This window comes from Molossus molossus, unplaced genomic scaffold, assembly GCF_014108415.1.
Source record: "Molossus molossus isolate mMolMol1 unplaced genomic scaffold, mMolMol1.p scaffold_m16_p_15, whole genome shotgun sequence".
Lineage (NCBI taxonomy): Eukaryota > Metazoa > Chordata > Mammalia > Chiroptera > Molossidae > Molossus > Molossus molossus.
The window spans coordinates 68,929,964-68,957,655 of NW_023425350.1; the positions used below are offsets into that span (position 1 = coordinate 68,929,964).

At 43.9% G+C, this 27,692-nt stretch overlaps 1 protein-coding gene across 1 annotated transcript; it reads left to right on the forward strand.

The window, feature by feature from the left end:
• CKAP2L (cytoskeleton associated protein 2 like) lies at positions 1-27,331 on the forward strand. The gene is made up of 9 exons (XM_036262949.1): positions 1-34; positions 1,302-1,368; positions 3,306-3,357; positions 6,206-7,437; positions 15,019-15,226; positions 19,989-20,144; positions 23,382-23,445; positions 24,852-25,044; positions 26,641-27,331. The coding sequence occupies exons 1-9, from the start codon at positions 4-6 to the stop codon at positions 26,864-26,866; spliced, it is 2,229 nt and encodes a 742-aa protein (XP_036118842.1). The 5' UTR covers positions 1-3; the 3' UTR covers positions 26,867-27,331.
• Positions 27,332-27,692: the final 361 nt, after the last annotated feature.

Below are 27,692 nucleotides of genomic sequence, written 5' to 3' on the forward strand. Positions count from 1 at the left end.
ACGATGGTGCGGCCGGGGCTCTCCGCCGCTGTGGGTGAGTGCCCTGGGGCAGCGGGGTGCGGCGGGCTGTCTCGGTGGAGGCTGCTGTCCGCCTCGCCTGCCTCAGTGTCCCCAGTGGGCGCTTGGGGCACCAAGGAAACGTCCGCGCGCGGGGAGCCCCGGGACCCCGCAGACACTTCCCCAGCAGGTCCTGCAGCAGCTCTGCCGGGCGTCACGGCCCCCGTCGGTTGGCCGGGGCTGCGCGTCCAGGAGGATCCAGGCGCCTCCCCGGCTCAGGGTGGCCCCCGCAGGCCTTGAGCCTGCACCGCGGCCGCTAGCCGGGGTTGGGTCCAGCCTCCGCCCGGAGGGCGTGGATCCCCCGTCCCCACCTCCCAGGTGGGCCGGCGCTTGGACAGTGTCGGCGATGACACCTGTTGGCCTGATGCGTCCTGGGCGCTTCACTTAATGACCAGACTGGTGAAGTTGGGCACCTTTGCCCCCATGTATGGCCCAGCAGCAGCAGATTTGTTAACGTGTTAGACCTCCCAGAACTGGGGTCCCCCTGCTGTCCACTGCCTGGCGCTGCTCTGGCTCCCAGGGTTGCATCAGAGCCGGAGGAGAGTAGATATGTGATAACAGATTTGCACCCTGTAATGTTTTGTTAGTCACTGTTGAATTTTATTTTTTCCCAACCACCTTCTCTTTTCAGCCCTTGCCTCTGAACTCCCATAATTCTTTCTTTAACCCTGTCTTATTGGCACCCAAAGTTTGCCTTGTGTTGTAATTATTGTGTTTATTTTATATCCATTACTGCATTGCCATTTGAAAACAGACATATTGACTTTCATCCCCTCACAGAAAAATCACCATATGGGTGTTTGCCATGAACCCCCTAACCTGGCCTATTTTGTCCTTAATCCCAAGGAAACCAAGAAGGGTTTGTGGACAAAAATCATCATTCCTGATGAAAAAAATATAATAAGACCAGGCCTTGCTCAGCAGCTCAGATGGGCCAGTAACAGAATTCCTTATACAGAGTATATGTTGTAGCTGAGAACAGTGCCTGTGAGGAAGGGCCCTGGGGTTGGATAAAACTGGCTTCAGATCCTGGTTTTGCCAGATATTAGCTGGGTATCTTTGGGCCTATCACTTACCCTCTTTAAATGTCAGACTGGCATATAAATGATATGGTTAATGTTGATATTAACTTGGAGGCATGGTCCAAAGCTGAAATCGTTACTGAAAGTGTCATTCTTTTAGAATATAAATGAACTGGTTACAATCCTAACTGAAGTCCTGTTGTTTGCTGGCCTGTTTTGCAGAAGAGCGGCAGAGAAAGCTCCAGGAGTACCTAGCAGCCAAGGGAAAACTGAAGTGCCAAAACAGCAAGTGAGTTTCTCTCCCGCAGTTATAGGACTCTTGTTCACCTGGTTGCTAATAGCAATTTAAAGCCCTTTCAAACATAGCCCTTTTGCTTGCGATCTACTCTGACTACATTGACAATCTATGGTAACTCAAAAAGTGTTTCAGTTCGAGCATGACAGAAACCTCTGGGCAGTATCTAGTACATTGGCAAAGATTTAAGCATTATTATTATGACAGTCTCTAAAGGGAGGAGGAAAGGATCTGTAATATTATTCCTGTCCCTGCTTTTTTCCTGGGAAAGTAATTCTTGTGAAGGCAATTTTGGGTCAAGGAGTTGAATTACCCTCGTTCAGTCCTCCGTAGCTGCACATGAACATCCTTTGCCTGATGGTGCTCTTTGGTCATTCTCTTAGCACAGTGATTTTCAACTATTTTCATCTCATGGCACACAAACTAATTACTAAAATTCTGTGGCACACTAAAAAATATATTTTTTGCCCATCTGACAAAAAGTAGGTAGAGTTTTGATTCATTCACACCAGACAGCTATTGTGTTGGCTGTGGCACACCCATTGAATATCGCTGTTAGCACTTTCTCTTAAGGTGGACATGATATGACCCATTCATTTTTGTCTTTTGTCAACATCTTGCCATCTTTGTGATGTAATTTATCCCTCTACTGAGCATTGATCAATTTTCTGCTCACTTGGGTTGCTAAACGTTTTTGTTTGTTTTTTTCACAAAGTTAGCTTTCACACTTTATGTGTTTCTTTTTACTTTGTGTTTTGTTTTGTTTTGTTTCCTTTTGTATTTTTTGTCCTCACCCGAGGACATTTTTTTATTATTTGTTCAGATAGAGCGGGAGGGAGAGAGAGGAAGAGAGAGAGAGAGAGAAACGTCGACGTGAAATGTACACATCGAATGGCTGCCACCCCCACGACCCAACCAGGGCTGGAGACAAACTGCAACCGAGATACATGCCCTTAGTGGGAACCAAACCCGGTCTTTCTGGACCTCAGGCCGGCGCTCTAACTGCTGAGCAAACCAGCTAGGGCTTACTTTGCATTTTTATTCAACTCTGTTTCTTTGATTAAATAAACCTACTGTGTTTATTCAACAGATATGGTGCTTAACAAGTCATGATCGAATTTCCTCTTAACCTGGCAATTACTTATGATCCATGGAGATTAAATCCTTCTAAATTCTCCAGCTAGATTTTATAAGTGCCTATTTTTGTGTGTGTGGGTTTTTTGTGTGTTTTTGGTTTTTTTTATTGTGTCACTTTTCCCCTGATAATTCACTATTTGAAGATACTTGAAACAAGTTTTTTAAAACTTGTTTGACCCTGGCCAGTTTGGCTCAGCGGTTAGAGTGTTGGCCTGTGGTCCAGAGAGACCCAGGTTCAGTTTCCACTAAGGGCACGTACCTCGGTTGCAGTTTGTCCCTGGCCCTGGTTGGGTTGTGTGGGTGGCAGCCACTCGATGTGTCCCTTTCATGTCGATGTTTCTCTCTCTCTCTCCCGCTCTCTTCCTCTCTCTCCCTCCCACTCTATCAGAACAAAAAATGGAAAAATGTCCTCAGATGAGGATAAAAAAAAAACTTGTTTGGCATTGTATCTCCAGTGCCTGGCACATTGCAGTGTTCCAGGAATTATGTTGGAATGAATAAGACAGCAAATAAAGAAAAGACATATTTCATGAATATAGTTAAAATATTATATTTATAGTTAGGATGTCTCTGATGGGATCACAGACAAGTGGGTAAGAGCAGTACTGGTCTCTGGGAAGTAGAATAATGGGACTAAGGAAGGGAGGATAAGGAGACTTCACTGAATATAATTTTTAATTATTTTACCATATACAGAAATTTTAATGATTTAAAATTCCATTTTTAATTACTGTACTTTCCAAGCCTTGTTGATTCTTCTGTACTGAGAATTAATCTTAATGTGTCTTTTATAGGCCTTATCTGAAAGCCAAGAATAATTGCCCAAATCCTCCTCCTTCTAAATCTGTAAGTAGAAATTAGTCTTTTAAAAAATATCAATTTTGGGTGATTAGTAGTAAAAATAATAAAGGTGTTAGCAATCTAAAGAAAATGTTTTACACAAATATTTCTCATAAATGTAGGAACAGTTTATAAGGGACAGAATTGGTTTATTTATGTATTTATTTTATTTTTAATTTTATTTTTGTTACAAATGTTTCTCCTTTTTTACCCCATTGACACCCTCCTCCCCATCCCCCCCACCCCGTCCGTGGCTTTGTTGTCCATGTCCATTGGTTATGCATACATGCATATAAGTTCCGTGGTTTATCTCCTCCCTTCCCCCACCACCCCCTCTTCTGAAGGTTGTCAGTCCGTACCCTACTTCCATGTTTCTGGGTCTACCCTATTCCTCAGACTGCTATGTTCATTATGTTCCATAAATAAGTGAGATCATGTAGCATTTGTCTTTTTCTGCTTGGCTTGTTTCACTTAGGATAATACTTTCCAGGTCCCTCCATGTCGTCTCAAAGGATAAGAGATCTTTCTTTCTTCCAGCTGCATAGTACTCCATTGTGTACATGTACCACTGCTTTTTTATCCATTCATCTACTGCTGGACACTTGGGCTGTTTCCAGATCTTAGCTATTGTAAATAGTGCTGCTATGAACATGGGGGTACATATATTCTTCCTGATTGGTGTTTCAGGCTTCTTAGGGTATATTCCTAGCAGTGGGATCACTGGGTCAAATGGAAGTTCAATTTTTAATTTTTTGAGGTAACACCATATTGTTTTCCATAATGGCTGCATCAGTCTGCATTCCCATCAGCAATGTACTAGAGTCCCCTTTTCTCCACACCCTCGCCAACACTTGTTGTTTGATGATTTGTTGATGGCGGCCATTCTGACAGGTGTGAGGTGATATCTCATTGTTTTAATTTGCATCTCTCTGAAGATTAGTGATTTTTTTTTTAAGTACAATATATTGTATAGTTCAGTTTTGTTAACAAAAAAAAAAAATTTTTCAAGTGCACTTTGGTCTCTTTATAGCTAATATTTATTGAACACCTACTATGTGTCTGTGCTTTTCTCATTTGCATTAACTCATTAAGTCCTTACAGTCTTATGAGGTAGCTACTATTACTAGCCCCATTTTACAGATAAGGAAACTAACAGCTTTTAAATACAGAGGTGAGAGCCTGTGGTCTCAACCACTTTGGGATGCTGTTTAACGAGAATATGCTTCCTAATCAGTTTCATTCAATTAGATTATGGGTAGAATGGAAAAGGATTCCAATATACTTAGGGTTTAATGGAATATTTATTCAGCCATAAAAAATAATGAAGTGCATGGCTGGGCATAATGAGTCTATGCTCTGGGAATGCTCTTTAATTTACACTCAATTTGGATTTGAACCTAAAATGGCTCTAAAAATTAAATTTTATTAATTTAAAAGTAATGAAGTACTGACACATGCTACAACATGGGTGAGTCTCGAAAACATAATGCTAAGTTAAAGAAGCCAGACACAAAAGGCCACATACTGTATGATTCCATTTATATGAAATGTCCAAAATAGGGAACTCTACAGAGACAAAGTAGATTAGTGGTTGCCAGCGTCTCAGGGGAGAGGGAAATAGGGAGTAACTTCTAACAAGTGTGGAATTTCTTTCTGGGGTGATAAAATGTTCTGGAATTAGTAGCAATGTTTCTGAATATTTACTAAAACCCACTGGATCGTATGCTTTAAGTTTTTATGGGGTGCAAATTATATCTCAATTGTTTTTAATGTGCAGAAAAAGAACAACTAAGGAATAGCACACTTTGATACCAACCTTCATACCTCAGCAGTAAGTGATAATGGAGAGATCAGAGATGGATATGAATGTTGGGACTCAAGGAGTAACCCAGCTAGAGCCATGTGGGTGCACCATTTATCTCTGCCCCCACCCCAGCAACACCACATATACCCGTACAATGCTAGGAATGGACATCACCTTGCCCTTAATGCCAAGTGGCTCTGGTTACAGACTTCCCTTACATATTCACCAGGTTTACATAGTGACTCTTGACAATATTATTGAATGAAACAATGTGGTAGCTCTAGCACTCCCACATCTTCCCCTATGCTTTACAAACCTCTGCCAAACTCACCTTTCTGAGTAATTGCTTTTAGTACTGCTGCTCCTGTTCTAACATACCAATTCTAACTCCCCTCCTTACTTTCCAAAGTTCTCTGTAACCTACCTTTCTTATCCAAAATTAAATCACATGACTGAGACATTTAGTTGTTAATAACATAGAATCTAACCTTAAAACCAATCCTGAGTCCACAAATATGTCTAACTTCTGTGATGTTAGATAGTTATGGAGAGCTATTCTGAAGTCTCGCAGGACTTCCAGCATCTACCACCTGTCCTTGCAATTGAGACAGAGGTTCTTGAGTGACACTGTGACCTTTACAAAGTCAGTATTGTCTTTAGAAAATTAGTATAGCAGTACAAAGGACTAGGAGGAACTTGGGTGGTACCCTAACATAAGTGTACTGTGTGTATATCTTTCCAGGGTCCCTGCCAGGGACACTTCACTGGGACATAATGGACATTCAGCAAGTACTTGTTTGGTTGAGGCAAGATTATTTTTTAAGTGGAAAATTTTGTGTGTTCACTGCATCTCTGCTTAATTCTATCAAACTAAAAGATTCTGATATGTTTCTAATAAGAACTCATAAAAATCCTGTTTTAGTGAGCCTTTCTTTTCTCAGGTTTCAACTTCCTTAAGTGAAATTCTATAAAATAACAAATTTTTTATTTTAAAAACAGTGAGCTATTCTTATGAATTTACTTTTTTTATTTTTTTCTTTGTCTTTTTAGACGATTAGACCCAAAAAGGATGTTACCAACCGTGTTGCTTTGCCTGTCAAAGCTACAAGACCCATCAGCATTAACCGTCAGCCCAGACCTGCCAGTATCCTAGTGTCCCAGAAGCCAAAGTTGGAGCCACCAAAACTTCTGGGCAAAAGGCTGCCTTCGGGATGTGTTTCTTCTGATCCAAACTGTAAGCCTTCCAGCAGTCACCAGCCATGGCACAGAGCTGGATCATCCTCTGGAGAGCTGTCAAGGAAAACTGGGGGGTCACTTAATATCCAGGAACTGAAAGCTGCAAAGGGGACAGATCAAGGAAAAGCTGCACATACAGACTCTGTGGACATTGTCCCTGGTGAGGGTGAGACCTTGCACAGCCCTGTAAACGAGGTGAACAAAGAGAATGTGTCCCAAACCTTACTGGACTCTGAGAAGATGCCACATACTCAATTGTGGACCAAAAATAAACCAAAGAATAGCTCTCATAATCAAACAAGGGGCAGTTTGGCCCCTAAACAAGACTTGGGTAAAAGTTTGTTGAGTCGTGCTGTTCTGCAGGACAGAGCAAACAAACAAGTTGGAGAAACACGAACCAGGATTCTACCGGTGAAGTCACAGCAGCTCCCTAGAGGAGCAGCTCCTGTGCAACCAGGAGAAAAACCCCCAAGGACAGTTCCCTCTACATTGGTTCAGACCCTTAGTAGGACTCAAGCATCAAAGAAACCAGGGATCAAGGATATGAAGGATATAAATGTTAATAGGAGCAAATATTTAAGACCAGGTGGAGCAAAGTTACAGTCACACACTGTAACTGAACAAAAAGTAGAACATGCCAGACCCAGGACAAACCCCAGTCTACTTCAGGGAGGACCTGCTCACATTAAGCAAGACCAGAAACTCACTCAACCTTGTTCTAGACCTCGGACGTCATCTGTGCAGCAGAAATCCAAAGCTCTGAGCCAAAGACCTAACCTGGCAGTTGGCAGCTTTACCTCAGTCATTCCCAACACCCCAAGCATGAAAGCAATTACAGCCAAGGCGAATAAACACAACAGCACCTGTCCACAGAAAACACAGACCCTGGACTCCAAATTGAAAGGGGCTCTTCCCCAGAGCCATTTTCTCAACAAGACAGCTCCCAAAACTCAAGCTGGTGGCACAGCCGTGAACAGAAGAGGAGTCCTGAATGGTACGCAAACAAACCCAGATGTTAGGAAGAAGGCCACAGCAGAGGATCGAAGGTATATTGCTTTAATTCCAAAATTGCCATTTAAGATGATTAGGTAAATTGATCATTGTTTATGGCCTATGTTCCTGGTCAGAAAAATAACTTCAGCCCTGAAAAAAGAAGATTTGAAGCAAACATGTCAAAATTATCTATAACTTTCTGTGTGCTTGAGGCACGTGTAGATGAGTCATTCAAGAAGGCCCCGCAGGTTGAGCAGCAGGGGAAGAAGGCAGAGAGGGGTAGGGAGATGCTAGTCCCTCATCAAGCAAACCAGGGGTTAAATCCAGAAAAGTTATCGAGGAAGAAGGAATAGGAAGCTTCCATGTGTCTGAGCAGGCAGCTTTAGAAAGTCAGTAAGGCAGAGAAGAGCAGGCCCACTTCTGATTACAGGACCATGCATTTGTCAAAACACAGAACTGCAGTCTTAAAAAAGGGAGTTTAGCCCTGGCCGGTTTGGCTCAGCGGTTAGAGCGTCGGCCTGCGGTCCACAGAGACCCAGATTCGGTTCCCGCTAAGGGCATGTACCTCGGTTGCAGTTTGTCCCCGGCCCTGGTTGGTCGTGCGGGTGGCGGCTACTCGGTGTGTCCCTTTCGCATCGACATTTCTCTTTCTCTCTCTCTCTCTCTCTCTCTCTCTCTCTCTCATCCTCTCTCTCCCTCCCACTCTATCTGAACAAAAAATGGGAAAATGTCCTCGGGTGAGGATTAAAAAAAAAAAAAGGGAGTTTAGCCCTGGCCAGTTTGGTTCAGCGGTTAGAGCATTGGCCTGCGGTCCAGAGAGACCCGGGTTCGGTTCCCGCTAAGGGCATGTACCTCGGTTGCAGTTTGTCCCCGACCCTGGTTGGGTCGTGCGGGTGGCAGCCACTCGATGTGTCCCTTTCACATCGATGTTTCTCTCTCTCTCTCTGTTCCTCTCTCTCCCTCCCACTCTACCTGAACAAAAAAAAATGGAAAAATGTCCTCGGGTGAGGATTAAAAAAAAAAAAAGAGTTTAACTGCATGTTACTGAACACTTGTGTGTTTTAGGTACTGTGCTAGGACAGCCAGGGTTTCTGCCTTCCTCCAGCTTGCATTTTAGTGGAGAAACAGGAAACATGGGCACATTGGTTAAATCAAACAGGATCATTACCGATCATTTCCTAGTTGGAAAGGACTGAAGGCTGATAGTGCAGACCCTGGAGAGGAACCAGCTGGGGTCAAAAGACTGAAAGGACGCCAGGGCTCCTGGAGGGTGGGGGTGAGAGGGAGAGGCGTGCAGGACTCCAGGGCTCCTGGAGAGGGGCGGTGAGAGGGAGAGGCGTGCAGGACGCCAGGGCTCCTGGAGGGTGGGGGTGAGAGGGAGAGGCGTGCAGGACGCCAGGGCTCCTGGAGTGGGGCGGTGAGAGGGAGAGGCGTGCAGGACGCCAGGGCTCCTGGAGGGTGGGGGTGAGAGGGAGAGGCGTGCAGGACGCCAGGGCTCCTGGAGGGGGGCGGTGAGAGGGAGAGGCGTGCAGGACCCCAGGGCTCCTGGAGTGGGGCGGTGAGAGGGAGAGGCGTGGGCACCGCCTCGGAGAGGCTGACGAACTCAGACTACACTGCCGCTCGCCATAGGCAGCGTCTTGAATTTTATTCCTGGTAGTGACTCAGTCTGGCTTATATTTTAAAATCACTCTAGATACTTGTACAGTTGGCCCTCATTTATCGAGGTTAATCAGTTCCAGACTCTACCGCGATAAATGGATTTTCACGATGTAGGATTCTTTATACACAGTCATCCCTCGCCACTTTGCGCTTGGACTTTGGTGGCTTCACTCTATCGCGGTTTTTTTCAAATACTGTACATGGTGTGAATCTGTTACGGGTTGGAATGGAAGCAGAAAGGAGATGAGTTAGGAGGCAGCTACAGCATTTCAGGCAGAAAGTGGCAGTGACATGGTCTAGGATGGTGCTGGTGGAGGTGGGGACAGTACCGTCCATATGGTGGTGTGTGGAGGGGGGCACAGTACCATTCTTACAGTGGTGTGGGAGGTGGGGACAGTACTGACCAAACGATAGTATGGGAGGTGGGGACAGTACCATCCATACGGTGGTGTGTGGAGGTGGGGACAGTACTGTCCATATGGTGGTGTGTGGAGGTGGGGACAGTACCGTCCATACAGTGGTATGAAAAGTGGGGAGTACCGTCCATACGGTGGTGTGTGGAGGTGGGGGCAGAACCGTCCATACGGTGGTGTGTGGAGGTGGGGGTAGTACCGTCCATACGGTGGTGTGGGAGGTGAGGAATGAAAGTACTGCTCAAAGACAACTCCTAGTTTTAGACCCGCACAACTGGGTGGATGGATAGGGACACTATTACTGATACAGGGACAGATATAGAGATTAAAATCAAGAGCATTGTTTTGGACAATATTAAAGTTGAAACGCCTGCCAGACATCAAATAAAAGATATCAGCCAGGCTATGGGTTTTTTTGTTTGTTTTTGGTCCACCCCCGCCTTACTCTGAGCTTTGTCAATCTGAACCGTACTCCTTTCTTTTTTTTTTTTTTTTTTATCCTCACCCGAGGACATTTTTCCATTTTTTGTTCAGGTAGAGCGGGAGGGAGAGAGAGGGACAGAGAGAAACATCGACGTGAAAGGAACAAATCGAGAGGCTGCCACCCGCACAACCAACCAGGGCCGGGGACAAACTGCAACCGAGGTACGTGCCCTTAGCGGGAACCGAACCCGGGTCTCTTTGTACCGCAGGCCGACGCTCTAACCGCTGAGCCAAACCGGCCAGGGCTGAACCGTACTCCTTTCTATGTCTCTGGATCTATTTCGTTCATCAGCCCACCTTGTTCATTATATTCCATAAATAAGTGAGGTCATGTGGTATTTGTCTTTCTCTAATTGGCTTATTTCGCTAGCATAATACACTCACTCCAGGTTTCTCCACATTGTCTCAAAGGATAAGAGATCTTTCTTTCTTTCTTTTTTTTTTTTTTTTTTATCCTCACCCGAGGACATTTCTCCATTTTTTGTTCAGATAGAGTGGGAGGGAGAGAGAGGACGAGAGAGAGGACAAGAGAGAGAGAGAAACATCGATGTGAAAGGGACACATCGAGTGGTTGCCACCCGCACGACCAACCAGGGCCGGGGACAAACTGCAACCGAGGTACATGCCCTTAGCGGGAACCGAACCCGGGTCTCTCTGGACCGCAGGTCAACGCTCTAACCGCTGAGCCAAACCGGCCAGGGCGAGATCTTTCTTTCTTATAGCTGCATATATGTACCACAGCTTTTTTATCCACTCATCTATTGATGGACACTTGGGCTGTTTCCAGATATCAGTGATTGTAAATAGTACTGCTGTGAACATAGGAGTTTATATATTCTTTCTGATTGGTGTTTCAGGCTTCTAGGATATATTCCTAGAAGTGGAATCACTGGGTCAAATGGCAGATCAATTTTTAATTTCTTGAGGAAATACCATAGTGTTTTCCATAGTGGCAACACCAGTCTGCATTCCCACCAGCAGTGTACTAGCGTCCCCTTTTCTCCACACCCTCACCAACACTTGTTGTTTGATGATTTGTTGATGGCGGCCATTCTGACAGGTGTGAGGTGATACCTCATAGTCATTTTAATTTGCATCTTTCTGATGATTAGTGACGCTGAGCATTTTTTCATACGTCTCTTGGCCATTTGTATGTCCTGTTTGGAGAGGTGTCAATTTAGGTCCTCTGCCCATTTTTTAATTGGGTTCTTTATCTTCCTTTTCTTGAGCTGTATGAGCACTCTATATATTTTGGAAATAAACCTCTTATCTGATGTATGATTGGCAATTATGCTCTCCCATAGAGTGGACTGCCTTTCCATTTTGATGGTTGTTTCTTTTGCTGTGCAGAAGTTTTTGAGTTTGATGTAGTCCCATGTGTTCATTTTTTTCCTTTGTTTCTGTTGCCTTAGGTGATATACCAGTGAAAATTCTGCTGGTATGATGTCTAAAATTTTGTTGCCTACATTTTCTTCTTGGATTTTTATGGATTCACGAGTCACGTTTAAGTCTTTTATCCATTTTGAGTTTATTCTTGTGTAAGGTGTAAGTTGATGGTCTAGTTTCATTTTTTTGCATGTAGCTGTCCAATTTTCCCAATACCATTTATTAAAGAAGCTGTCTTTACTCCACTGCATGCTCTTGCCACCTTTGTCAAATATTAATTGAGCATAATGTCTTGGGTTAATTTCCGGGTTCTCTGTTCTGTTCCATTGATCTATATGCCTGTTCTTGTGCCAGTACCAGGCTGTTTTGATTACAGTGGCTTTGTAGTATAACCTGATATCAGGTATTGTGATCCCACCTACTTTGTTCTTCTTCAAGATAGCTGTTGCTGCTCAGGGTCTTTTTTGGTTCCATATGAACTTTTGAAGTATTTATTCTAGTTCTGTGAAATATGTCACTGGTATTTTGATGGGGAGTACATTGACTCTGTAGATTGCTTTGGGTAGTATGGATGTTTTAATGATGTTAATTATTCCAATCCATGAACAAGGTATGTGCTTCCACTTTCTTATATCTTCCTCTATTTCTTTTTTCAATGTCCTGTAGTTTTCTGCAAATAGGTCCTTTACTTCTTTGGTTAAGTTTATTCCTAGGTATCTTAATTTTTTTGCTGCAATGGTAAATAGGATTTTTTTTATTTGTTTCTCTTTCTGTGAGTTCATCATTGGTGTATAAGAATGCCATCGATTTCTTTATGTTAATTTTGTATTCTGCTACCTTGCCAAGTTTGTTTATTAAATCTAGCAGATTTTTGATGGAGTCCTTAGGGTTGTCTATGTGTAATGTCATGTCATCAGCGAATAATGACTATTTCATTTCCTCCTTTCCAATTTGGATCTCTTTTATTTTTTTTCTTCATGTTTGATTGCTGTGGCTAAGACTTCCAGTACTATGTTAAATAATAGTGGTGAAAGTGGGCATCCCTGTCTTATTCCTGTTCTTAAGGGAAATGCTTTTAGATTTTGCCCATTGAGTATAATATTGGCTGTTGGTTTTTCATATATGGCCTTTATTATGTCAAGATGTGATCTCTCTATTCCCACATTGCAGAGCATTTTTATCAGAAATGGATGCTGGATTTTGTCGAATGCTTTTTCAGCATCTATTGATATGATCATATGATTTTTATCTTTCATTTTGCTTATGTGGTATATCACATTTATTGACTTGCAAATATTGTACCAGCCTTGCTTCTCTGGGATGAATCCCACTTGGTCATGGTGAATAATTTTTTTAATGTATTGCTGGATCCAATTTGCCAGTATTTTGTTCAGGAATTTGGCATCTATGTTCATCAGGGATATTGGCCTGTAGTTTTCTTTCTTTGTAGTGTCTTTATCTGGTTTTGAAATTAGAATTATGCTGGCCTCATAAAACAAGTTTGGAAGGCTATCTTCTTCTTGATTTTTTTTTTTTTTTATCCTCACCCGAGGACATTTTTGTATTTATCTTTAGACAGAGTGGGAGGGAAAGAGGGAGGAAGAGAGAAAGAAAAACATCGATGTGAGAAAGACACATCGAGTGGCTGCCACCCACACGACCCCAACCTGGGCCCAGGACAAACTGCAACCGAGGCACATGCCCTTAGCAGGAACTGAAACCGGGACTCTCAGGTCCGTGGGATAACTCTAACTGCTGAGCCAAACCAGCCAGGGCGCTTCTTGAATTTTTTGGAATCGAATGGGTGTTAGTTCTTTGAATGTTCGGTAAAACTCCCCCGTGAAGGTGTCAAGGCCTGAGCTTTTGTTTGCTGGGAAAGTCTTGACTGATTACATCTTCAATTTCCTTAGCTGTTATTGGTCTGTTAAATCAGCAAGGGAGGGGCTACTGCTTCTCTCTAGGGCTCTGGGAAGGGGCTCCCCAAGCAAGATGGCACTGTCCTGTGCGGCCATGACTCAGCAAAAACTCTCAGCGCTTTCCAAATCCCGAGTGACCTCACACAGTTCCAGTCCAGTTCACCCTCCCTCTTCCAGAGCTGAAGGTGAGTGGCTATAGCTAATTTAGTTCTCTGTCCCAGCCCTCTGCACTGCAGAGCCAGCTTGGGATTTTAACCCCAAGGGAGCTGCTCACAGCTAAAACAGCTGCTGTCCATGGGCTCCCAGCCTGCCCTCTTGTGCCTTCACAGACCTATCAGGCTCTATTCAGTGTCCTTTTCTTCCTGTCCCTGGTTACATGGGTCCTATCCTGCTACTTTTCTGTTGCTTTTCCCCAATGATTTGTCTTTATTTTAGTTGTAATTTTAGTTTGGTCCTGGGAGATGGTCTGTGTAGCTTCCATTCACTCCGCCGCCATTTTGGAATGTCTCACTGCAGTGGTTTTTGTTTGGGTTTCATCACACCTCAGAAATGCCAGAAGTAAGCAATTGGAAGGCAGGGATAGAATTCTAGATAGCGCTCTGGGCCACATTATCCACAGCGTATGCAGTAGCCTTGGGGAGCAGGCACTGAGGTCTGTGTTTGTACCACTTGTGTTGAGGTAGAAAGAGGACTGGAGTTGAGGTCGAGAGGTCTGGATTTGAATCTCAGTCATACATACCATTTCAGGCTATGGGTTTTACAAAGCTTGGGACTGTAGAGAGAGATCTGGGCTAAAATGTACATTTGTGAGTCATGAAAGAAGCTAGCAAGTCTACATCCACACTGGGTCCACATGTCTTGGTGCCTTTTCCAGCAGCAATTGGCTGCTCAGAAGCAGAAGAGGAGATTGTGAAAAGTGGGGGGATAGCAAGGGTTAGGACTTATCACCATCTTTAAAAAAAAGAGCCCTGAAATTATTGGTCTTGTTTAGAGTAAAGAGGGCTAAGGAACTGGATAAAGTGATCACTCTGAGTGGCCAACACACTGTTGAGGGTATAGTGCAACTATGGTGGGTCTGGTCAGTGGCAGATATAAAGCTTGTGGCCCTGGCCAGTGTGCTCAGTGGTTAGAGTGTCAGCCTGCACAACGAAGGGTCACGGGTTCAATTACTAGTCAAGGGCACTTACCTGGGTTGTAGGTTTGATCCCCGGCCCTGTAGGTTTGATCTCCTGCATGTGCAAGAGGCAGCCAATCAATGTGTCTCTCTCACATTGATGCTTCTCTCTCTGACTCTCTCTCTCTCTCTCTTTGACTCTCTCTTTCCCCCTCCCTCCCCTCTCTTCCAGTCTTTCTAAAAATCAGTGGAAAAAAGTATCCTCAGGTGAGGATTGACAACAACAAACAAAACAAAACAAAATAAGTGTGTGTGTATAAAGTTTGTGATAAGAGAAATAGAGTGCTGAGTTTGTGATCTCAGAGATGGAAGGCAAGTGTCAGAGGCAGCATAGAGGTGAAATGAGTTTTCAGAGAAAAATAATGTATAATTTTGAAGTCAAGGGATTTGAAGACTCTAATCCTAGTGATGCCTCTGCCTTCTGAAGAGGGGGCCAACCACTGCTGCCATTACCCATCTGTAAATTGTATTTCATTCCAGTCTCTGGACTTTGTGCTAGAAGATGTTCAGTGATAATACTAAATCTATACATATCATATACTTTGAAGCTTGACCATGTACCCAAAAACCTAAAACCATTCCTGCCCTCTAATTACATAACAGGAAACAGCTGGAAGAATGGCAGAAATCTAAGGGGAAAATTTATAAGCGGCCTCCAATGGAACTTAAAACAAAAAGAAAAATAATAGAGGAAATGAATATCTCATTCTGGAAGAGCATGGAGAAAGAAGAGGAAGAAAGGAAAGCACAACTTGATCTGTCCAATAAAATTAACAGCACTCTGACCGAATGTCTACAGCTCATTGAAGGGGTGAGTGAGGAGGGTAACCGCCAAAGCTTTGACCCAGAGACATTTTTCTTTTTTTTTCTTTTTTTAACTTTTTTTTATTTTCTATCCTCACCCGAGGACGTTTTCCATTTTTTGTTCAGATAGAGTGGGAGGGAGAGAGAGAGAGAAACATCAACGTGAAAGGGACACATCGAGTGGTTGCCACCCGCACGACCCAACCAGGGCCGGGAACAAACTGCAACCGAGGTACATGCCCTTAGCAGGAACTGAACCTGGGTCTCTCTGGACCTCAGGCAGCCGCTCTAACTGCTGAACCCAACTGGCCAGGGCCAGAGACATTTTTCTTAAACATAGTGTTGGGGAGGTAACCTCTGACTAAACAGAAATTTATTTACTGACTGTGAGGGATTGTTTTTTATATGTCTTTTCAGATTTGTCTATGGTCATTTATCTAATTTAGAGTTTATATTTCTTGGGCCAGGTTTAGTAATTTCATGTATTTTATTTAAACCAAACTTGTTAAAGAGTTCTCTATTAATCTTTTTTAAAGGCCATTTTTTTGTGTTTTATTGATTATTTTTTCTCTTACATCAATGTCTGCATCTATTTTTATGTTTATTGTTTTCTAGTTTTTTTTCATTGAAAGCTTACATCATTTATTTTAATCTTATTTTCTTAAAAATACATTTTTAATGCTATAAATTTACCTCTGAATTTAGCTTTGGTCATGTCCTTGAGGTTTGATAGGTGATGTTCTTTATCAGTCAGAGCCAAGTCAGAAAAACAGAAACCACACCAGGTATTGTAATCGAAAGAATGTGGTGTTAGGATTTGTTTCACGGTGTCTCATGTGAATTCCCTAGAAGCAGCCACCAGGAAGAGAATTTGTGTGAAAGTAATTTATTAGGAAGAGGCTCCTAGGAAAACAGAGAAGAGTGGGATGTGGGCCCACGAAGGGAAGGAGGCCAAGCAGGATGTGTATCCAGCGAAGTCCATGGAGAGTGGCTGTGGCACGGTCCACAGGAAGCTCCAGGGACAGTAAGAATCACATCTCAGAGTTGGTCCTGATCAGAAGCACTGCATTGATTAATGGCTGCCCCTGGGGGACAAAAGGTCCCAGGCAGTTGTGATTCTGATACACAGAGAGGTGCAGGTGCTGGCTGTTGGACATGACAGAACTTTGTGCGCATGTGTGCACAAAAATGGTTAACGGATCATCAGAGGGCATGGTGCTGCACACAGGGCTGGCAGCCATAACTCTGGGTCCAGGGAACAAGATGGTGGGGGTATCAGACCTGAAAGCTAGGACAGACAAACCCTGGTGGGATAGCTCTAAAAAGGCATACTGCCCAGCAGAAGCTGGTGCCACAGAGCTCGAGGAGGCCCTGCAGGCTAGACTCAGACCTTGAGAAAGGCTGGTGTGGGCAGGGTCTGTTAACGCCAGGAAAAAACGAGGAGGTAGAACCAATTGCTGCTGCCAGAGTGAAGGACCATCGCTGGGTGATGAGGTCAAAGAGAAAGAGGAGGTCCCCTCCCCTCTCCAGCCCTGCAGTCTCCCTCCATGCCCCATACTAGCAGAGTCCAGCAGGGAGCTGTTGTTAGCCAAGGTGGTTTGTGACCCTGAATTCTAACCCCAGGGTCACAAAGCAGAGGAGAAATGAAGGGTTTGGAGCCGAAAGACCATAGCTTAGTAACTGACCTGTGTTCTCCTTGTTGCTCATTTCTAAAAAGTTTGAGGTTTCCATTTCTAGCACGTCTTTAGTTCTAAAGTTATCTTCAAAAAGTAGCCTTTAATTTCCAGATGTGTCCATTTTTTTTTCTCAGCTATTTTAATTTTTAATATACTGCATAGAATTTGTTGACATTTTCTTTCTGGTCTTAATGTCTGATCAGTCTTGGTAAGTGTTCCAATAGTGTTTGAAAAGAATATGTATTCTCTGTTGAATGGAAAATTCTACATGGGTATCCATTAGAACTAACTTAGAAAATTTAAATAGCACGGTTGTTTGTGTTTGTTAGTTCATCTGTTGCTTTCCAAAAGAAATATGCCAAAGTCTCTCACCAGCACTGATTGATTTCTCTTTGTATTTCTGTCAAACTTTTACTTCCTAATTTTTAAATTAAATTTATTGGGGTAGCATTGGTTAATAACATTATATGAGCTTTAAATATACAAATTTATAACATGACATCTGTGTACTCCGAAGGCTGGTCTCCTTCCATCACTGTATTTTTTTCAGTTTTCTTGTTAGGTACATAAAGACTCATGACTTGCTTTGATTTCTCTTCTGTCTTATGTTTATCTTGCCCCATCTGCTTTTTGTTTTTGTTATATTCTGTAGAGTAAATATTTTTCCATCCCTGTATTTCTAGAAATATATCTCATGTGATACATCCAGTCGATTTTTTTTAACCATATCTGGAATTATCTGCTTTTAAAAAGCAAATTTAGCCCATACACATTTATTGTAATTACTCATATGCTTAAAACTTATACCTGCCATTTTATTTTGTAATTAAGTTTACATGAATTCTTTTGTATTTTCCCTCATTTCTGTGTTTGATTTCATTTACTTTAGTTCATAAAGAAAGCATGTAAATTAAAATCACCAAAGATAGTGTTAGGTGCTGGTTTAAACATGGTGTGCAAGTTACATGTCATATTTTTGTAGTTACTTTGTTTCAAGTCTTCCATTTGAATTCTAAAGTGTATTCACTAGTCACTTCATGGTTTTTGAATGGTGAACTTTCTGAGTCCTCATGCTTGTGAAAATGTCATTATTTTGCCCACATGCTGAAATCATAGTTTGACTGGGGGAAATTTCTAAACTCAAATTGTTTTCCCTGGGAAATTTGAGGTTACTATTTCGTTTTGTCTCTTGCATCTGGATTTGTTGATCTATTCAAGTCCGTGTCAGTCTAGTCCTCATTCCTCTGTGGATGACCCTTTCTCCCTCTCCAGAGGTGCTTAGGGTTTTCTTTTTCTCCTTGGTTTTTAGGTATAGTTTCTAAGTAAGGACTTATCTTTTTTTTTTTTTTAATCCTCACTCAAAGACATTTTTTTTCCATTTTTTGTCCAGATAGAGTGGGAGGGAAAGAGAGAGAGAGAGAAGGAGGGAGGGAGGGAGAGAGAGAGAGAGAGAGAGAGAGAGAGAGAGAGAGAGAGAGAGAGAAAGAGAAACATCGACATGTAAGGGACACATTGAGTGGCTGCCCACACGACCAACCAGGGTCGGGGACAAACTGCAACCGAGGTACACGCCATTAGCGGGAACCGAACCCGGGTCTCTCTGGACCACAGGCTGACGCTCTAACCGCTGAGCCAAACTGGCCAGGGCTAAGTAAGGACTTTTCAATCTGAACACTTGTTGCCTTAGTCAGTTCTTAGAAATTTTTTTCTACAACAGCTTTGAGTGTGTGTTCTGCTTTGTTTTGTTTTTCCTTCTAAAAATTCTCATAGATGATATTGAAATTCCTACATAATAGACATATCCTGCAGAACTCTTACCTTTTCTTGTAGTACACTCTCCATTTCTTTGTTTGTTGCATTGAGTTCTGGGAGAATCCCATACCCAGGTGTTCGGTGCACTGTTTATTCTTCAACAGCATCCAAGCCACCGTTCTGCCCTTGTGTTGATTCTCTTCCACATAGCCCATTCTGGTTTCATGAGAGCAATAGTCTCTTCCCACCCTAAGGATACTAACTGCAGTGCTCTTCAGACTGATTCCTCTTGGCTCCCACAAACGTTTGCTGCATTGTTTATTCTTTTGGGTGGGGAGTTTATTCTTCATGTAGTGTTGGTGATTCTTGACTGTGAGCTGACCTCTGTGTCCACCCCCACCCCCCCCACACACACACACACACATCTTGAAAGGAGTAGGAGGAGCGACTTGGTGGGGTACACTGGTATCTGGCCCATGTTTCTCCGGGTCCACTTCCCTGCCCTGTTCTGGGTACAAGTCAGGAAGGCACCAGACCAGTGAGGCTACTTTAAAGTTCCTTTCTGTGGGACTTAACCCTCTTTCATATATACCTGCACAGATTCCCAACACACACGCATACACATCTCTATGACCCTGGCCCACCTGTGCCATCCTTCATGCTTCTGTTAGTGTCATTTGGAAATTTTGGTTACTACTCAGTGTTCACAGTGTTGTGAATGTTGATTACTCTGGGGTTTGGTTTGGTTTGGTTTGGTTTGGTTTGGTTTGGTTTGGCACCACATTACAATGTAGAATGCATTCCGTCCTTCAGCCATGATAAATATTTTTTTCTTTGTTTGATTTCATGTAATTCTTAAAATTTAATGATCAGTGTCAAAATTCATTGAAATGTACTATTTAAATGGATGCATTTTAGCTCTGGCCAGTTTGGCTCAGCAGTTGGAGTGTCAGCCCGCGGACCAATGAGTCATGTGAGTTTGATTCCAGTCAAAGGCATGTAACTCAGTTGCGGTTCATCCCCAGCCCTGGTTGGGGTCATACAGGAGGCAACCAGTCAATGTGTCTTTCTCACATTGATGTTTCTCTCTCTCCCTCTCTTACTTTCTCTCCTTCCCACTCTATCTGAACAAAAATGGAAAAATATCCTCAGATGAGAATTAAAAAATAAATAAATGGATGCATTTTATTATATGTAAACTATTATATGTAAAATTGAAATGTTTTTAAAGATAAAAATAATTGTTGGTCAGACTGATTTCTGCATACCTGCTACGTTAATAATAGAAGACATGAGTGACAGTGAGATGATAATAATTTCCTCTGGATATTTTTTTTCCAGGGTGTACTTTCTAATGAAGTATTTACCATATTGTCCAGTATTCCTGAGGCTGAAAAATTTGCTAAATTCTGGATCTGCAAAGCAAAGTTCTTGGCAAGTAAAGGCACCTTTGATGTTATCGGACTGTATGAAGAGGCCATTAGAAATGGGGCCACAGTGAGTATCTGTCCTGGGTGGGTGATTTCTTGAAAATTCTCTCGTGAGTTCTGCTGTTTGCAATATGGCAGTTATATAATGTAATGTAACTTCTGATTCCCTTTATAAAGTTATACACAGAATGTGAAGTTCAGTATGTCTTTCATGGACATGTTAGTAACATATTTATGCCATTGAAAGTGGAGTTATCCATAAACAAATAGAATCTCTCTTCTTTGTCTCAATACTTACTGTATAATATGCGCCTATGGAAAATAATAGCAGAGCAAGTTATGTCACATCAGCATCCAATCTTATAAAGTCATACCTCACCGTAAAGAACCTAAAAAGGTATGAAACCCAACACATCAATATCTACAAATCAATAATTCAGAGCCATGGTGTGAAATTCCTTTTCATTCTAAAACCTAGTAAAACTACTATCTATAATTTTTAACAAGGAAATCAAAATGTTTTATAGCTCTTTCACTTGCATGTTGCTTTCTGTGTCACCATATAGTCTACATACCTTTTCCATGACTGTTCAAGATCAGACTTGTACATGCACGTAGTTTAAACAGTCAAATAGTTCGCCAAGGTTCTTTCAATAAGGCCTCTGCTCCCCTCGCCTCCCATTTCTGACTTCCCAGGACAAACTGATTATTTTTATATTTACCTCTATAGTTTCAGATAACATGCTTGTACTGCTATTTCCTGATTGTTTTAGTTTGAGACATGATGTGTGGACTTCCAAATATGTAAGACTAGGATTTAACCTCTTCTATACCAACCTGCACAGAACCCCAGCACACACCCATGACAGATCTGTGTTGTCCTTCATGCTTCCTTCCACTGGCGTCATGGGAACTCTGGTCCCCGTTCCGTTTCACACTGTTATGAACGTGTAAGGAATATGTGAGGGCGTTGAGCCGTGTGGTGTGTTCTGTGGCTACCTTGCCTTTCAAGCACAGCTTTCTACTTTTCCTGAAATCGTTTCATTTTTCTGAGTGTTTATTATATAATTAATTTCCAAATTCTTCTCTGATTGTCAAAATTTTTTTTTACTTTCAAAACATCAGACATTGTATTGATTTCTTTTTCTTTGAGGCCTTTCTCCCACACCCTTCAGATCTGTCCCAGACTTGGCAGGTTCGCTTTACCCCAGCCCTCACTGGCTGTCATGGGACCTCCCCTCACCTGCACCCTTTATGTCCTTACAGCTCAGCTCCTAGAACCCACATCAGGCTTACTTCTCCTGTGTAGTCTGTTTCTTCTCCAGTGCTTTCTCTCTCTCTCTACCCCCAATTAATTTTGTTTTGTTCTCTAGTGTTCATTAAAGGCTCTACTCAGATGTTAGTGAAACTGGGCTGTTTGCATATATAAGAGATGTGTCTGAAAAAAACGTATTAAAAAGATATGGAGCCCTGGTCAGTTTGGCTCAGTGGTTAGAGTGTCAGCCCGCAGACCAGAGAGTCCCAGGTTCGGTTCCCGCTAAGGGCACGTACCTCGGTTGCAGTTGTGTGGGTAGCAACCAGTCTCTCACATCAGTGTTTCTCTCTCTCTCTTCCTTCCTCCCTCCCGCCCACTCTCTCTGAAGATAAACGTAAAAATATCCTCGGGTGAGGATGAAAAAAAATAAAATAAAAAATAAAAAGATCTGGACACATGGGTGGGCTTTGCCATAGGTGATCCGGCTAAGTCAGTTGGTTGAAGAGCCCTCAGCTCCATGTCAGTATTTTCAGGTTCTTCCTCTTAGACAAGGGCTCTTCTCTAGAGAAGACTCTGTGGTTTCCTTCCTGGAGCCAGAACGGGCCACCAGTGTCACAGGGGAGAAGAGAGTGGGATTCTCGGCCTTCGGCAGGAAACTTTCCTTTATCCCTTCATTTCAGTGGGCATCTCCACTCTTGGTCTTGCAGGATGTTCCCCAGAGACCGGGAGAAGGCACCCCAGTGTTCAGTTGGGGGTGCAAAACAGTCACCAGGCTGCGTGGAGCTTAGGGTGCAGAGTGGACTGGGAGCACTGGCTGCCCTCGGAACAGAAGTTCGAGAGTCCTGGTCCTGCCCACCATCCATTCCTGTGCCTTTCAGAGGCGCTGGGGTTGGGTCAGCTCGGTTCTTGGCCATGCTGCCAGCTTCGAAGTCAGCTCTTTCAAGTTGATCCAGTGGGTTATCTCTTCCTTCTACATTCCAGCTTCCAAAATCTTGTTGCTGTTTCTTCTCTCTCCTATTTTTTATGGTTATTGCCTCCTTTTAATCCCTTTCTTTTTATCAGTTTCAAGAGGGATCAGAAAGAAATGTGTTTCCAATTCATCGTCTTCAGCTAGAAGCCTGTAAAAATGTAAAAGACACTAGATGAATGTTCTATGTGATTCCGGCTCTTTGCAATGTACTCTGTACACTTCTTTCCACTTCCTTAAGCTTAAAGCACTTTAGGTTTTATAAAAATATGTGGATAGCTTTGCTTTTGTGCTCTGTTGTCAGTCTGTACCTATTATTTATTGGATACGGACTAGAGTCCGGGTCAGAAGACCAGCCCCAGATGCCGTGTCCCTGTGAGGACATGCAGTTCATCTGTGATGTTCTGCCTTCGGGTGTGGCTTAACTGCTTTGTAAAAGGAAGGCTCTCTCAGCTAATTTCATGGAAAATTACCTTTTTGTAATGTTTTTAAGTTATATTACCAAATAAAAGATGAAAGAGTGGGATGGCTGGGAGAAGATTGCCCAAAATGCTAACTAAAAGTTGTATTTGGGTGATGAGATTATGGGTGATTTCCTTTTTTTGAGTTTGACCTATTGTTAATTTTTTTGTTTTTTGTTTGTTTTTTTGTAATGAGGTATATGACTTTTATGATAAAAAACAAAATTAACTAAGACAACTCTACAAATGTATGCCATGATTTTTGTGTGACTATCTTTATGTCTTTAGGCCAGAATCTTTATATGGGAATACATCTTCAATGGGATCATGAGTCAATAAGAAAATAAATTTGTGTTAGAGAAATTTCATTATAGACAACTTTCCATCGATCCATCTCTCCGTTAAAGTCAAATATGCCACCATTTAACCAACATTTTCTTTGTTCCTTCATTTTTCCCATGAAACTATAAATCTGAAACTTTTTAAATTTTATATTTAGACGAGATAAAAAAGAAAATATTTTCATTATAAAAAGAAGTTTCTTTGATGTTGCACAGTTCCTTAGATTACTTTTCCATGAATGTTTTAATACTGTTCATGTCTTTTCGTCCTTCCTTCCAGCCAATACAAGAGTTGCGGGAAGTTGTTCTTAATATTTTACAAGACCCGAACAGAACCAGAGACGGTACTGCTATTTTGTATTTAAATTCATTCCCTTGAGCCTTACAAATAAGCGTCCTTAAGGATCACCTAGGAAGAAAGAAGTCCTCTGAATGCCTCTCCCCTCGTGGTTTCCGTGGTCTGGCCCTCTCAGCTAGACATTTGTGGTGTTACAAGTAAATAGGCTTCTCAGCACTGAGCAGCCTGGACAAGAGTGTCCTGCTCCCCCAGAGTCCTAGGGTAGAGGAGACAGTGGCTCTTTGAGGCAGAAGAGAGAATTGCCAGGTGGTGGGAAATGGGGACATCTGTAATAGGGTCAACAGTGAAGAAGAAGAAAAAGAAGGAACTGCCTCGGCTCAAGTCACGTGTTTAATCATAAGATTCACCAAGACTTTTACTTCCAGACTCATGGTGTCTCTTTAAAAGTGGCCATAGCAGGGCTCTGCACTTAGTCAAGCATTCCTGTCATTGGTCAGACCCTCCAGAGGACTCTTCTGTGAGAAAGATTGGACAGATATAGTGAGTGGCATATTCTAATTGCTTGTAATGTTTGTTACCTGACTGGAGGACCAGGTGGTCGAATCCTGTCAGGCTACCTTCAGAAGATAAAATGGATTATTTTTATGAATTTAGAAGGTGACAAATCTTTATCCTTTAAGGTAGATTTAATTTTGGGTAACAGTCAAGTCATGTGAAACTCAGCTACTGACACGGCTTGGGGGAATGAGGTTACAGAGTAGATATGCTCAGTGTCGCTGACTGGGAGTGATGCTGGCATCCAGAGGTTTGTTTATAATGCATGGCAGTGTTCTTCAAAGGGATGAAAAGAGGAGACAGGAACCCATGTCCTATTACTTGTTCATCCCTCCTGACCTCTCTTAGAGTCTCAGTCTCCAATCACAGTATCTACCGGCCTAATTTCCTTCCTCTCATCTTGGTTATTGTGGTTAGGCTATCTTGCGAATTGGGTTAACACAAGACTTTTCACCCAGTGTCCAAGGCGGTAGCCATATGGTCATCCTGGGTAAGAAGCTATCAGGCCAAGTGAGTTAACCCTAGTGAGTCAAGAAAATTGCCCCCACGGTATAGTATAAGGATAAAACGCCAGTGATTAGTCCCTAAGGGAGCTCTCTGGAGAGTGAAGAAGGGACTGGGGCTATGTTCAGAGCGACCCATCCTCGAGTGGTGAGGAGGGCAGAGGCCGGGTGGGGGTGGGGTGGGGGTGCAGGCCAGGAGGCAGCCTGATGCAGCTGGGCACTGCCGCAGGGCTTAGCAGCAAAACCGGTTGTAAGTCCCACTTCAGTTTCTCTTTTGTAGTATCTGGGGTCCATGTGAAATCATCGTATAGGTTACAGTGATTTCATTGTATTGATTTTTAGTTAAGTACTAAATTGCTAAATGTTGCTTTCCTTCTTGACCTTGTGTACACAGGAATTGCCCCTGACCCTTTGGTTGCTGAAACTAACATACCATCCATAGAAGAGCTGGCCAGGGATGTGGAATCTGCAAGAGAGTCTTGTCTTTCTCCCAAAGAGAAAGACCAGGTTCCAGCAACACCCCAAGTAACCAAGTCAGAACAGGATAATCACCCTGGTATCAAATTACAGGTCGCCCCCATCCCCAGGTAAGCACACTCCGACGCAGGCTTCACGCTCAGGTCCAGTTCTGTTTCTCCCCCACAGATGCGAGTACCGGCAGTGTTTTGCTCTCTTCTGCCGCATAGGAGCACCAGGTGGTCTAATTCATTCTCGGCGTTAAGGAACGCAGCTGGGGGCGAGAGGAGGGCTGGAACGGACAGGAGCTCTCTGCCCTTTCTGTGCACACTCACCCCCCCCACACACACACACACACACACACAGCCCCCCTGAGGACTGGCCTGCAGAGAGGGAGGCGCTGCTGGAGTCACCAGGGTTTTGGAGTGGATTCCTCCTTCCTCTTCACCCTCACTGGTCCTGCACTTGCAGACCCCACCTTCCTTTCCTGCCAGCCTGGCACAGATGGGGGGGCACAGAGTGCCAACAGGGGCAATCTCTGTGGCTATGTGGTGGAGGGGCAGTGAGCAGCCCCCAAAAAAGGGGGAGGGAAGTTGGGTATGTATGGGTTACAGAGAGCTCAGAATATCACTTGGCTTTTTAACAAGTATAAGTTTAAGGCAGAATCCATAGTAATTTAAGGAACCATGTCAGGGTATTGGTGGCATTTTCTAAAACATTAATGTAACTCAGTCTCTGTTCATGCTCTTGAAAGGAGGTTTCCAAGCAGGAGCCTCAGGACGACCATCTATCTCTAGTTCCCTGGAAAGCCTGGCAGGGCCTCTTCCACCTCAGCTCCTCTCAGATGTCCCGTGCCCCCAGCACAGTCAGCTCAGGAATGTGTAGCAGACCGGCTGCTCGCTGTGCATGGGCCAGTGCAGACAGCGTCCCCGGGGCTGCAGACCAGGGCAGGCAGCGTCCCGGGGGCTGCAGGCCAGGGCAGGCAGCGTCCCGGGGGCTGCAGACCAGGGCAGGCAGCGTCCCGGGGGCTGCAGGCCAGGGCAGGCAGCGTCCCGGGGGCTGCAGGCCAGGGCAGGCAGCGTCCCGGGGGCTGCAGGCCAGGGCAGGCAGCGTCCCGGGGGCTGCAGGCCAGGGCAGGCAGTGTCCCCGGGGGCTGCAGACCAGGGCAGGCGGCGTCCCGGGGGCTGCAGGCCAGGTTCACTGCACAGAAATGTCTCTGGGCCTCTCCTCCGGGCGACCTTCTGTTGGAAAGCTTTAACTTTTACAAGGAAGATGCCCAACTTGTTTCCATTTCAGTTTGTCATTTGGTTCACCATCTAAAAATAATGGTTTTTTAAATAATTTACTGTCAAAGCTAGAAAGAGTCTTAGATTTCATTAGTTCGATTCCATTTGGTGTTAGGCCCAATTTCCTCAAAACCTGTCCACTCTCTTGAAAGTTTATGGAATAAACAAATACCAACTGCCAAGTAGTTGACTTCAAGTAAAAACCACACTTGACGCTTCATTCGTTAACTCCCTCTCCTCACCCCGCCTGGGAGCAGATGGACACCACCCAGTCCATCTGACAATCAGAGAAAGGCCATCTTAGGACACGAGCTGCTCTAGATAGAACTCCTGTGGCAACCTCCATGAAATATCATGTTTTGTTAATAGAGTAAGGGGGGGGGGAGACTGAGTGGGATTTCAAACGAAGCGATCAGGTTCTGACCGTCTCTGCCGTCTCAGAGTAAGCGGCATGCCGGAGGTGCAGTCCATGAAGCTGATCACTCCCGTGCGGCGGTCGGCCAGGATCGAGCGCGCCGTGTCCCGCTACCCGGAGATGCTGCAGGACCACGACCTCGTGGTGGCTTCTCTCAACGAGCTGTTGGAAGTGGAAGACACAGAGTGTTTTGTATTCCGTAAAAATGAGGCTTTGCCTGTAACATTAGGATTTCAAATCCTTGAATCCTAATTTCTTGATGCTTTTTATTAAAAAGGCATTTCAGAGCCTCCATGAGGCAAGAAAGGCCCTCGTCCAGCTGACCTGGACCGACTGTCGTGGACGCAGACTCGGGACTCGAAAAGGAGCTCGCGGGGCTCGCTCTCTACCTGTGTATCCCACCGGAAGGCCTCCGGCTCCTCTGGAAGGTTGTAGTTGCCGGTTTTACAACATACAGAAATTTCACTCTGAGTGTAAATTTACCCCGCAGGTATGGTGAGGACACGGCAAGGTGGGTGCCGCAGTGTGGTAGACCTTCCTTCCTCATCCACCCGAGTCCTCCCAGCATGGACCTCTGAGCTTAGGTCATAAGGGACGTGACAGGCCACCTGGAGTTTATACTCACTATGCGTTTGCTCAGAGGTCACAGATGACAACGTGTGACCTTTGCCTTCGGTCACCGTGTCCTTGAGATGGGTAATTCACGCCCTTTCTGTGCCCTTTCTGAATTGGGATGGTCATCTAGCTTTTTTTTTTTTTGGTTAATCCTCACCCGAGGATATCTTTCCACTGATATTTAGAGATAGTGGGAGGGAGGGGGAGAGAGAGAGACATCGATCCGTTGCCTCCCTTACAACCCTAAACAGGGATCAAACCTGCAACCCAGGTGTGTGACCTTGAACAGAATGGAACCCACAAGCCTTCCGTCCAAGAGCTGACTCTATAATAGCCAAGCCAAACCCACCGGGGCGCTCGTCTCGTTTTTTATATCCAAACCTCACTGCATTTGTTATTCAGAAATGCTTTCAATAAAAACGAAAGGCGTGGGGTGGGGGTGTGGGGGCTGCTTCTGCGCTTC